The following is a 13,978-nucleotide window of genomic DNA, read 5'->3' on the forward strand; positions in this document are numbered from 1 at the left end:
TTTTTTTAACTGAGCCAAATCTCGCCAAAACCACGATTGAAATTTATTTTGAGAGCCACATTTTTAAAACTGAAAATACATCCCCCATATAGTAATTCATCCCCCATAGTAATTCATCCCCCATATAGTAATTCATCCCCCATAGTAATTCATCCCCCATATAGTAATTCATCCCCCATAGTAATTCATCCCCCATATAGTAATTCATCCCCCATAGTAATTCATCCCCCATATAGTAATTCATCCCCCATAGTAATTCATCCCCCATAGTAATTCATCCCCCATATAGTAATTCATCCCCCATAGTAATTCATCCCCCATATAGTAATTCATCCCCCATAGTAATTAATCCCCCATATAGTAATTCATCCCCCATAGTAATTCACCCCCCCTATAGTAATTCATCCCCCATAGTAATTCATCCCCCCTATAGTAATTCATCCCCCATATAGTAATTCATCCCCCATATAGTAATTAATCCCCCATAGTAATTCATCCCCCATATAGTAATTCATCCCCCATATAGTAATTCATCCCCCATAGTAATTCATCCCCCATATAGTAATTCATCCCCCATAGTAATTCATCCCCCATATAGTAATTCATCCCCCCTATAGTAATTCATCCCCCATATAGTAATTCATCCCCCATAGTAATTCATCCCCCATATAGTAATTCATCCCCCATAGTAATTCATCCCCCCTATAGTAATTCATCCCCCATATAGTAATTCATCCCCCATAGTAATTCATCCCCCATATAGTAATTCATCCCCCATATAGTAATTCATCCCCCATAGTAATTCATCCCCCCTATAGTAATTCATCCCCCATAGTAATTCATCCCCCCTATAGTAATTCATCCCCCATAGTAATTCATCCCCCATAGTAATTCATCCCCCATATAGTAATTCATCCCCCATATAGTAATTCATCCCCCATAGTAATTTATCCCCCCTATAGTAATTTATCCCCCATAGTAATTCATCCCCCATAGTAATTCATCCCCCATATAGTAATTCATCCCCCATAGTAATTCATCCCCCATAGTAATTCATCCCCTATAGTAATTCATCCCCCATATAGTAATTCATCCCCCCCTATAGTAATTCATCCCCCCTATAGTAATTCATTCCCCATATTGTGTCAATTCACTTATCTTTGCTCCGCGCGTTCCTCTCGCCGTGTTCCCGCGCCGTTCCGGTCTTCAGGGCGGACTGTGAGAGGAGAGGAGTTCGTCACGCTGCCCCGCCTACATCCTGACAGCCAATGTTTGCCACGCTCCGCGGGATTAAAAGATCCTCCGGGCCGTATACGCTGCAGAGTCCTGACTTTTGGGGCGGCCGCCCGAGAGGAGGGAGGGGAGCGGGCGCCCGGCACACAGAAGAGCCGCATTAAAATGTGTAAAGAGCCGCATGTGGCTCGCGAGCCGCGGCTTGCCGACCACTGTCCTAGGCCATAGAGATGAGCGGAGGCCACCAACATTGGATTGGTTCCTTGGCTTTCAGACTTTTCAGCTGAGAATTAAAACTACCTCCCAGTTGAATGCATCCCAACTAAGAATAAATCATACCTCCAAGTCAAATACCTCCCAACTGCGAATCAACATACCTTCCAATTGAGTACTTCCCAACCAAGAATCAAACATATCTCTCAGTTAAACAAGTCCTAACCGAGGATCAAACATATCTTGCAATTGAATACCACCCAACTAAGAATTAGGTGAAGCAGAGCTACGGCAGGTGACGTCATCGCGCACTGGGATGCAGCAGTTATCTTGTTGGTTGAAAACATTATACTGAGATTGTTGATATGCTGATTGTATTACTTTTTATATGTACATGGATTACTTTGAATGAGTAGTTTTATATTTGGTTTACTACACTATGAGATGGATTTCTCTTCTCTGGCTGACATCTTTTGAGATTAATCTTGCCAATCTGGTTGGTTCGATCTGTAAACCTATGAACGTGAAATTTGGGAGAGAACCTGGTAGAGAGTTCATCTGTGAAGTTCCTTCTGGTTCTATACAGTGCTGGTTGACCATTTGTTTAAGGGTGGTCAATATGCTTTGGTAAAAGACCGTGTGTTTGGTTTGGTGAAGGGTTTTCTCCCTATAGCCATCATTCTTTGAGCACCAGCGTCCATTGACCAGCCTACCAAGGCTTTCTAGGTGGACTTTGTTGCACTCTTTCAGCTGAATTACACCTTGAAGGTTTTTTTTAAGGAAATCTGCAATCTATTCTATTCTATTTTGCTTTATTCTATTCCTTTCTATTCTAGTCCTTTATTTTCTATTCTAGTTCCTTTATTTCCTATTGTATTTTTTTTCTATTCTGTTTTATTCTATTTTCTGTTTTATTCTATTCTTTTTGAAATACGAATTTCGGAAGATGGCTGTATTCATTCTATTTTTTTCTATTCTATTCAAATTGATTCTATTTTTTTTCTTTTCTATTGTATTTCTGTTCTGTTCTATTCCTTTTATTTTCTATTCTAGTTTATGCTTTTCTTTGTTGGAGGGACTTTCCAAATTACCTGTTTGCGTTTTATTTAAGTATGCTTGAAATGTTATGGTGGATCATCTGCTATTATCAGCGCTGCACTGTTTTTTATGTTTGTGTTATATTGTGCTAGCTGCTTGATTCTATTTTATATAAAGTTTTAGCCCGAGCGCAATTATTTTTGGTGTTAGATTTTAAAAAAATAAACATACTTCCTAGTTGGATGCCCCCAACTGAGAATCAAACATACGTCCCAGTTGTGTACCTCCCAGTCGAAAATCAAACATACCTCCCAACTGAGAACGGGAAAAAATTACACCTTTTAGAACAAAGTATCCCGACAAAGGACATATCCCTGGAACACTCTCATTTACGTGAACCATGCAGAATATTTATACTGGCTTTTAAAAATAACAAATGCAAACATTTAGAGGTTGGATGGGAGAATGAGTGCAGTATAACAGCCTTAGGGCTCATTCACAGGGGATCAAGAGCTATTGGTTTGAGAATCCAGAGCAGCTTAAGCTAATCAATGGAAATGCAGGTATGTGTGGCGGCCCCGAATACTCAGGCCGCACACCATTCTCTGTATGCCTGCCCTCCTCCCATGCTCATCTCCAGGACTTCTCCAGAGCTTCCCCCTCCTCTGGAACTCTCTACCCCAATTTATCAGACTATCGCCTACTCTGCTCACTTTTAGGCGATCTCTGAAAACCTATCTCTTCAGGGAAGCCTATCCTGCCCTCAGCTAATAACGGAATCTTCTACTCTTCCAACCAGTCCATCCCCCACAGTTACTACCATTTGTACCACTAGCCCCATCTCCTAGATTGTAAGCTCCAAGGAGCAGGGCCTTCCTATCCCTCTTGTATTGAACTGTATTGTTGCTGTATTGTCTCCCATCATAATGTAAAGCGCTGAGCAAACTGTTGGCGCTATATAAATCCTGTATAACAATAATAATAACATAGATGTTTGCGTGCGTACATACAGCTTCTGCAGCCACATTTACTAACATGGGCTTCCTGCATGCAACTTCACACTGCTCTGGATGCGTACCCAAACAAGACTTGCACACTGTACGGACATCGGGGCCTGTGTGAACAAACCCTTGTTAAACAGTATAGTTTTGTATTTTGTGGAAGGCTATACACAGGGGCGGACTGACAACTCATGGGGCCCCCGGGCAATAGGGGATCATGGGGCCCCTGTGTCCTAGCCCACACTCAAAAAAGCCTATGAAAAAGGTACCAGGGGCATCTCATGGGGCCCCCTACTGACCCCGGGCCCTCGGGCAGTGCCCGAGTTTCCAAATGGTCAGTCCGCCCCTGGGTGGACTAGATGAAAGTTGAACTCCAGCTAATACTTTACACTAGCTCGTCCATCACCTCATCCCATGCCCGCCGCCAAGACTTCTCCAGAGCCTCTCCCATCCTCTGGAACACCCTGTCTGGATCTATCCTACTCTGTCCACCTTTAGGCGATCCTTGAAAACTCATCTATTTAGGGAAACTTATCCCGCCTCAACCTGAAAACTGAAATGTTACTTTATTATTATTATTATTATTATTATTATTATTATTATACAGTATTTATAAAGCGCCAATAGTTTACTCAGTGCTGTACATTACAGAGGGGGACAGAACATGTGACAGAACAATAACAATACAATGCAAAACATGAGGGGATCGAGGGCCCTGCTCCTTGGAGCTTACAATCTTACAATCTTTATCATCTTATCCCTCACTGTTGTTACAAAAGAATAAACAGAATTGGCGCTTGGAGGGAACCAGAAGTACGGAGATTCTAATGTGAGTGTATACAGCAAATAAAATAACAAACAATGCAGATAAACGGTAACATATAAGGCATAGAGTCCAAAAATCCAAAGGACCTAGGTAGGGTATGACAGGTGAAGACAGCTCTCCATAGAGCCAAGCAGTACTCTGCAGGAGATAAAACCGAACAGAAGGGGACGTCAATCTGAGTGTAGAAAGTTAATACATTTTTTAACTACATATGTTTGCGAGTAGTTTTTACACCTTTTGATACCAATAAATTATTAACCCTCTAGGGTCGTTGGTTCAAATCCCAGCCACGGCACCACCTGCCTGGAATTTGCATGTTCTCCCTGTGCCTGCGTGGGTTTCCTCCGGGTACTCTGGTTTCCTTCCACACTCCAAAGACATGCTGGTAGGTGAATTGGCTCCTGTCTAAATTGTCCCTAGTATGTGTATGTATGAATGTGAGTTAGGGACCTTAGATTGTACGCCCCTTGAGGGTTAGGGACTGATGTGAATGTACAATATATATGTGTAAAAGGCTGCGTAAATTGACGGCTCTATATAAGTACCTGAAATAAATAAGTAAACCCTCTACACTCAGATTGGTGCCCCCTTCTGTTCGATTTTTTTCCCTCACTTTTGTCATCTTTTAGCATCAAATTCCCCTCTCTTATAGATTATAAACTCTCTCCAGCAGGGCCCTACTGAACCTCTTGTATTGAATTGTATTATAACTGTATTCTGCTGTTATAGAGAATTCTAGAGACTCTGCTATGTAGCCACACGTTACCCCGATTGAGCTACTGACCCCGGGCTCTCGGGCAGTGCCCGAGTTTCCAAATGGTCAGTCCGCCCCTGCTCTGAACTGTTATATTGTACCTGGAGTTCAGCAATTACACACTTGAGCTTAAATTCCCAGGACTGCGGTCTCTGGATATGTCACATGATCCTGTACTCCCTGCCTAGTCTATAGATCCCCTAGGTGAGCCCCCATTGATCAACCATGAAGAACAAATGGTCAGTCCGCCCCTGCAGACTACAAAAACTAACCAGACAGAGGTTTTCACTTTTTTCTACTCTATGCAAAATGAACAGCAAGTTTTGGCTTCACATATAATTTAAAGCCCTTGCACAATGGGCCGACTTTCTGCAGTGTGGTCCTCCCAGTGTTTTAGGGCGATTGGGAGGGACAGATGCATCATCCAGCCCCGCTGCCTGCCGCATGTCAGAGTCTATGGCAGCCTGTAGCAGGACAGGGCTCAATTCTGTACTGAGTGGTGCCCACGTATAGGGCCCCATAGGACCCAGCAGGACGTTAGAGGAATTCTCATAAAGGGAATTCCCCCACTTGTCCCAATTTTCCTGTATCTTTTTTTCTAAGGACAACTCCAAAAATCTGGATTTCCCCATTACTTTTTTGCTGTTGACAGTGTTCTGAAACTCCCCAATGGGGACACGGACAGCAATTAAACATTGACTCGAGTCTAACCCTTCCCTACGTCATCTAAAACTAAAAACGAAGGTGTTTTCTAGAGATCCACAGACTTTCTCATGCTTTCAGTTGGATTCTGTTATTAGAATAAAAAATAAAAATACAGTGTGCCCTGCAAAGAATTAAATAATATGTTCCTTTCCCCTGCAGATCACCACTGTACTGTACTTGAATCCCAGGTGCCATTTTTAAAGGGCAAAGGGACATGAGTTATTTATCTCATGTCACATACAAATCACATTTACTGATATAATCTTAACTGTTAGATGGTTATCTTTTGGACTAAAAATCTGGAGGTAAATGTTGCATAAAAGACTACAAGAAGTTTTTTTCCAAAATTTTAAAAAATGTTTCCAAAAAAACTAAGAAATAACAGAAAAAAAGTCCTGTGGAGACTGAGATTGAGCTCTGCAGTCACTTTTGCAGCAGTTTTTTTTATTTCAGGTCACAATCCTGCGCAATGGCCTTTCGCCTCTTTCGGTCAGTTGACCATGTCGACCGCGCTTATGCTTGTCAGGCAACATTTTCCCGGAAACTATATATGCCATTATAACATTTGATACAGTACTTGACGGCACATAAATTGGCAACTTCCGTCACAGAGGCACCAACTAAGGGGCACCAACAATTCGTCCTCTTTGAAGCTCAGCAAGCTCTGACATGACTCCGTATGACTAGCAGAGTACCCTCTCCTCTCTGTCTTTCTTTAGTCTTCTGGTCTCAGTTTGACTGAACCACGCTCTACCACTGCTGGCCACGTGACCAACGATGCCCCGCCCACCTCCCCTGCTTGCCAAACATAGGAAACTGCAGTTGAGAGAAGGCTTAGGAGGAGCCTGTTTGTTTTGCCACCTCCCCTCATTGCTAAACAAAAATACAGCAGAGCGGGCAGCTGGGGGCAGCCAGACCCCTGATGGTGCCACCTCTTTGATGGGTGTCACCAGGGTGCAGTGCGCACCTCCTGCACCCCCATAGCAACGCCACTGAGATATATATATATATCTACATATATATAGATATATATATCTTCCAAATTAAAGCCCCATCTGTCCCAAGAATTAATATATAAAATGTTCAGGTACAAATGGTATGTTAAAGTGGTTTTAAAGCCTTAAGGTTTTTTAGCTTAATGCCCAGCTCCCCCTTTATTCTTGCCCCCCCCCCACTTTATTCTTACCTGAGCTCAATCCGATCCAGAGATATGACCAAGAGCAGTGGCTCGTGCCACTGTCTACAACCTCACTGAGCAGATTGATATCATCGGGAGGAGTCATTGGCATCCACTGCTTTAAAACAAATGCTATGATGAGGGAGTGGGGGGGTGGGGCTGAGCCACCCGCTGTGTGTCAATAGGCACAGACAGGGCAGCTCGGGAGCGAGCCTGCACGGGTGCTCCCGTGGAGGAGGATCAGTCTGCTCTGTGCAAAACCATGCACAGAGCATGTAAGTATAACATGTTTATTATTTTAATTTAAAAAATGAAGGTTACTTATTATTATTATTATTATACAGGATTTATATAGCGCCAACAGTTTGCTCAGCGCTTTACAATATAACGGGAGACAATACAGCAACAATACAGTTCAATACAAGAGGGATAGGAGGGCCCTGCTCCTTGGAGCCTACAATCTAGGAAGCTACAAATGCTAAACGTATATTGTGTGAAACTGAGACATCTCTGAAATAAAAAAAAATGCTCTCAGACTCAGGGAGAACAACAGAAAATAATGTCTGGGGATTCATGTAGAAATAATCCATCAGTCCTCAAATTCAAACACTTCTGGAAGCATTGGATCACTGCCCCCCCCCCGCCCCTCCCCATCCTTCCCCCCATTGCACACAGTGGTTCCTCCCACCAGTCACTATACAGTACGTTCATAACATAAAACCTATTTTTTATAATAGTCTGTGTCCCCATTGAGAAGATTTACCCGCACTTCTTGTCTTGTCTGACACCCTTCAACTAAACTGGAACTAAAGAGTACAACTCATAAATAAAAACCGGTCAAAGGTTCTAAGCTTTAACTTTTCTAACTGCAAAAATGATTGCTGTCTGTGTTCCCACTGGGGAGATCATCCTTCACTTTTTGTTCTATCTTCCATCAAATAGGAAATGAAGGGGAATTTCCCAAACATGATTATAGCAGTAAAATTGGACAAATGTTCTGACTCTTTACCACTGTATTCATTACAAAAACAAGGCTGGAATTGAGAATTTAACACTTAAAGTGGAAGTAAACCCACTTTTGTATCATTTACCTGCAGGTAATCTTATAGGAAAACTTGCCTGTAGGTAAAATGAATATCTCCTAAACGTACACCGTTTAGGAGATAATCACTCTTTTTGTGCGCTGGCGCATGCGTCTGAAGGAATGGCATACCCGTGCTGTTCCCTCAGAGCATTGTACCATGTCCTGAGAAAGTGACATCAGTGCGGCCCGGCCAGTCAGGCGGCCAGGACTCGTGAACTCGGAAGGAAGACTAGGTGAAGATGAAAGCCTCTGCAGCGAGGACACCACACAGCTGGAGGGCTTCACTTTAAAATTAGTCCTGCATAATGTGCTAGAATGTGATGCATATTAGCACATTATCACATTACCTTCCAGGGGATTTGTTTATATTATTTCTCTAGCTGCGGTTTACTCGGGGGTGTATTTACCAAAAGGCAAACAAGGCATTTGCCTAGGGTGGCATTTTTCAGGGGGGCAGCACTGCCCATTGGAAGAAGTGATGGAAAAAGGGACACAGATGGCATGGGGACCTGGTGGGTTCCAAGAGAGGCTGCGGGTTTCATGATGGTGTATGCACAACCCGACTCTCATTCCTAGGGATGTCCAGAGCTGTGAAGGAAGGTTAGTGTCTTTTTCTCTCTTGCCATAGGGGGATGGTGGCAGGTGTATGGGGGGCAGTGGTAGTGGAAGGCTAACTCAGGTGAGGAGCTGGGGTGTTGTTGGTCAATGTCAGTTTCTCTCTGTGGGGGGGGGGGCAACTTTTGTGTTGCCTAGGGCAGCAAAAAACCTAAATACACCACTGGGTTTACTACCACTAATTCCAGAGTCGATCTAACTAAGCTTAAATCTGCTCCAACCCCCCTCCTAACTCCTATAACAACTACCATGTAGAAGGGAGATGCCAATACTTACCTATTCTCAGGGTGCTCCGGTCCAGTCGCATGATCTCCCCAGTGGGAGAGAAGAGAGAGCCAACAACAGATGCAGAGCCTGGGTTGTGACATCATCCATAGGCATACCATTGGGCATCCTTTGTCAGCTGTTCCTCCACTACAATGGAAGCCCATCATGTAACCAGACCAGAGCATCCTGCGAATAGTTAAGTACAGGCATATTCCTTCTGCAGGGTAGTTACAATAGGAGTTTGGGGTGGGAGCAGGTTTAAGCACAGTTAGATTGATCCTGGAATTTTAACCATTTCTTGTCCATGATTTTTTGGCCAGGCCAAATGTTTCATTTCTGATAGTTTTCATACAAGCATCTGGGGCTTCATCTGGTAATTTGAATTTAAAAATACCCCAACTATACTTTTTACAAGAAACTGAAAAATGGAGCAAAAAATACAGCTATAGTTTAAAGCGTTTTGTATTGTATTTTGTATTCCAAATTTAGTAAATAATTTTTTTCTCCTATTTATCCTGAGCAGTCGAACCCCAAATATGTATAGGCTTTGATAAAGTAAACAAAGATGTATTATTTTAGATTCCACATGTTAGACATTTTTCAGTACTGTAATTCATCAATGATTTAAGATAAATAAATAATCAATTAATTTATCAATTGCTACCTACCAACTAACTAACTAATCAACCAACCAGCTAACCAAATTTAACTTAAAGCACAACTAAAGGCCAAACAGGTACCAAATCCAGTTACTATGGGATATACAAGCCCCATAAAGTAAAAAAAAATGTCCTTTACCTTCCCACCCGTGTTCCTATCTGTGTCTCCCACACTCCCCCTCCCAGACACTGCAGCTCATAGTGGGAGGGTTTCAGTAACAGATGCAGTGCTGTCAATGTAGAAAGCAGTGGGTGGGACTAGGTGTGGCCCAAAGCTGATTGACAGGCTACAGGTTTGTGAATCAACAATAAGAAAGATAGCCACACTTTCGTCAACATCTTCTCATTACACTGTAGTGCAAAAAGGCACAGCTTACATGAGACTGAAAACTCTGCTCTGAGTTCAAAAGCAGTGTAGCATCGTTGCCACGCTATCACAGGAGACTGCATTAGGTGGATATAAATACCTGGATCAACACAGGGGAATAAAAGAAAATTTACAGTATAAATAAGTAGTGCAGCACATATCTTTAATGGGAGGCCAATGTTCTACTTTAAAGTTGAATTCCAGGAAACCAGCACTGTAAAAAGTGCAGGCACACTATGAGTTGAGCCCAAGAAGGTGTATGACATCTCCTGAACTTATCTGTTATTTTTTTATTTCTGAAAGATGTATGGCTTTACTGGAGCATACACTAACACTTGGGGCTGTGAGAGAGGAAAGAGAGGCACACAGAGCAGCTATGCCCACCCCTCCCCTCTGCTACCCATTCAAAGAAGCCTTTGTATTTTGTAAATGGGTTCACATAATACAAAGGCTTCTGTGACTGGGCAGGAGGAGAGGAGGGGCCAGCATAGCAGCTGCACCTACCGTAATGTTAAAGATGTCATCATCATCAGGCACCCGGAAATGCAGCGATAGCCAGAGTGCAATAAAACTGTTGTTTTGTAAATAATAGTGATAAGGTCAGCAGATATCATGCAGCTCTTTGGACTTATTTTCTACAAAGTAGCTGAATTCCTGCAATTCAGCTTTTAATATATTAGTGTTTTAATACATTTATTCGTCTTGTTTTTTTTCTTCTGTTAACACAGTATCTTGAGTTTGAGGAGATGCAACGTGATACCATATTTGCTTAGTCAGGGTGATCATATGATCGCTAACTACTCAGAGCTGTTTGCTATTATGCTGCCAGATATCCTAGTGGCAATGTGTTGGATTTTCTTGGGGCAGGTTAGGTTTTCACTTTTGTTTGTCCAACTCTAAGGTTCATGCACATTGGGGTTTTTCTTTAAATTAGGTATGCCTTCAACACATAAAGAGTTTATTGATGCACACTGCGCCAAGACAAACGTATTTGCAACCTGCATTGTCAGTCATAGTTATTGATGCAGCCCTTTATCTCTTACGTAGGTGTCCTTGCTGGCAATAGGTCTTTTGCAGGACAGCAGTGGGAATTAAAAACACTATTTTGAGGTATGTAATAGCACCCAATGGTCACGTTTACACAACCTATACTGTAACAATGAAACAGAATAATGTGCTGATTCCAGCTGACACTCCCCTCAGACGACGTGCGGGTGCACGAAACGCGTAAGAGGGAGCCAGTAACGCCGTGACGTCACGCCGCCAGTGCAACGAGGTGCTCTGGCGGCCATCTTTTAGCTCTGGACGGTTAGTCCACATGGTTTTACATGCCCTGCTGTTTGTTTTTTTCCTGGATTTTGTGCAATAAATGTTTACAAAGTTACTACACTATGGGAATCCTTTTGCTTTGACTCCCCCGAGGAGTTTTTGATTCACAGCTGTCCTAAGATCCAGAGAGGGAGCCTCCACTAGATACAGAGGACTGCACCCACCTATCCCATAAAAGGGAACTCTGGAAGACCTTGATATCAGTGAATCCATACCTCAGAATCCATCCACCCATAGAGGAAAGGCTTAGGATTCCTGCCATCATCCCATGATGACCATTTGATGACATCATATAATTACTAAACGCACATTTACATGCGCTTTCTGGTGAGTGCGCATAGCTTATACACCTATATGCACATCTACCTGGATCCACCGAATCTAGGAAGATGCATGATTATTGAGCACTTGAGTCATCTGATGAACTTTTATCAGCAATCAGTGTTTTTTTGAATGTATTTTATGTATATCTATTAACTTATAGAATATTTCTTTGATCTTAGTGCCGCAAATTATTCTGTTTCATTTATTGGAGGTTTTGCTTGGTTACCTTGGGCTTGGCTGCTTTTTAAGTATCTTTAGGCGCTCACATTTACCCTTATTTTCTATATTGTAAAAATATTGCACAATCAAATGATATAAAAGTAATTTACCTCCAATGCAGAGTGTGTCTGGGTCAAACCAACAGCTGGAATCTGCAGTGGGCGGAGTCCCGCCTGGAAACCGTATAGTCTTTCCTAAAAAGCGCACTAAATTGGTGCCAACTTCCACTGAGTAGGTTGGGAAGAGCTGGTTCATTTTCCCATCAGTATCTAAGACTACAAAGCTACTGAGCCCATTCCCCTTGCCATCGGTATATAACATATGGGTGAATCCGGGGTAGTCCAAGTTTTTGGTGTATTCCACAAGATTAGTTCCCGACATCCAGGCCCCTTGTTTCCAGGCGCTGCTCATGGCTTTGGCCAGTAAGTACATGGAATTATAGATGGTTCCAAACAGCGGTGAGACCTGTTGAATCAAATTGATTGGTCAGTCTAATATTAAATGAAATGCATTCCAGTTTTTCTGTGTAGCTTTTAGAAGCAAGAATTAATCTGCGATACTGTAAGTATATTAGCAGTAGAATGTTTTTGTCAGCTTTAAAAGAAAAGAAGAAACACATAATTCATCGGTAAACATTATGAGTAACCCTTTACATCTTTGCACCTCTTGAGATTATTACAGTTGGGTAGGCTGTGGACTGGGAGGGAAGTGGAAAGGAGATACATCAGGATCCCTCATGTAGAGGCAAATTAAACATCTTGAACCACATGCCACCATTTAGCTACATGTGGAGAACTCTGAAATTATATAAGGGCACCTCTGCTGTCACTGGAGAAGGCAGGGAACTGACACAAGAAGGCCAGACGAGCTTCTAAATGTAGACAATAGAAATCATGATGTTCAAATGCCTACCATTGACATAAGATTGCTATGTAATCCAATAGAAAACATATAATTCGTATGGGTACATGATCATTATGTGCTGTCTTTGTATGACCTACTGGCCAAGACCACATCATCCTCTCAGTAGATCCTAAAACAACAACTGTATCCTAGTATGGTGAATCGTTTTAATGTTCAAGTATGTTTTGATGTGTCTTGTGCTAGAACCATTTTGCATGTGCACTACAAATACAAGGAGAGTTCAAGTCAAACTGGGACTTTTAATTTTACAGGTATAAAAAGGTATAAAAAGGGAATGTACTACACACTAGTAAGTGGCAAGTGTGTCTTATTACTGATAGGCGGCGCACATGTCGCGGGCCAGTCCAGAGACCGGTAATTAAGGTGGCAGACAACAGTGTTAGTGTATGCATGGAACAGCGTGTAGTGAACCCACGTAAAACCCGTGGATGAAGACTTCAAACACAGTCTGGTGATGACATCTTCAGCCACAGTAAGACATTTGAATGGAGTAAATGATTCAAAGATGGCCGTACGTCCATCAGTGACGACCCCGGCCATGGTGGTTCCCAGCCCACAGCAGTAATTCCTGTGAACATTCAGCGCATGGAACCCTGATCCTGGATAATCGACGCATAACCTGTCGTGAAATTGCACAAGAGACAAATCTTCTGTGGTAATAGTGAACACAATCATTCACGAACATTTGCATTATCAAAACGTTAGTGGGTACCAGGGGTACCAAGACAGCTTTCTGCTTGTGACCACATCCCCCTTACAGCCCAGACCTCACTCTGTGTGATTTCCACCTGTTTGGAGCATTCCTCGGAGGTCAACATTTCAGCACTGATGATGAAGTGAAGCAGGCTGTCCTAGGATGGTTCATGCATACTGACACATCTTTCTATGCCAAAGCTTTCCAGGCATCAGTTAACCAGTTGTCCTCTTGAGGATTTACCCCCTGTCCTGACCAGGTCATTTTTTGCATTACAGCGCTGCATTAATTTAACTGACAGTTGCACGGTCCTGCAACGCTGTACCGAAATGAAATTTATGTTTTTTTTCCCCCCGCAAATTGAGCTTTCTTTTGGTGGTATTTGATCGCCTGTGTTTTTTATTTTTTGTGCTATAAAAAAAAAAGGCTGACAATTTTGAGAAAAAAAATTGGAGTGCTGTCCGTGATACTTTTTTATTTGCACTAACATACAATTTTGAGGACAAGCTTTCGGGGAGTGTCCCCTTCTTCAAGGTCCAAGCGGTACTA

General features: G+C 42.5%; 1 protein-coding gene across 1 annotated transcript in view; it reads right to left on the reverse strand.

Annotated features, from left to right (window-relative positions):
- The window catches only part of LOC149462533 (retinal guanylyl cyclase 2-like), a 170,275-nt gene that overhangs the window by 131,398 nt on the left and 24,899 nt on the right, over window positions 1–13,978 (reverse strand). The window contains exon 3 of the mRNA XM_089676747.1: window positions 11,922–12,276. Coding sequence (XP_089532873.1) covers window positions 11,922–12,276 — 355 coding nt within the window. The remainder of the gene's footprint in view (window positions 1–11,921; window positions 12,277–13,978) is intronic.

This window comes from Staurois parvus, unplaced genomic scaffold, assembly GCF_062004578.1.
Source record: "Staurois parvus isolate SC_StPar_1 unplaced genomic scaffold, SC_StPar_1.0 ptg000173l, whole genome shotgun sequence".
In the NCBI taxonomy this organism is placed as follows: Eukaryota; Metazoa; Chordata; class Amphibia; order Anura; family Ranidae; genus Staurois; species Staurois parvus.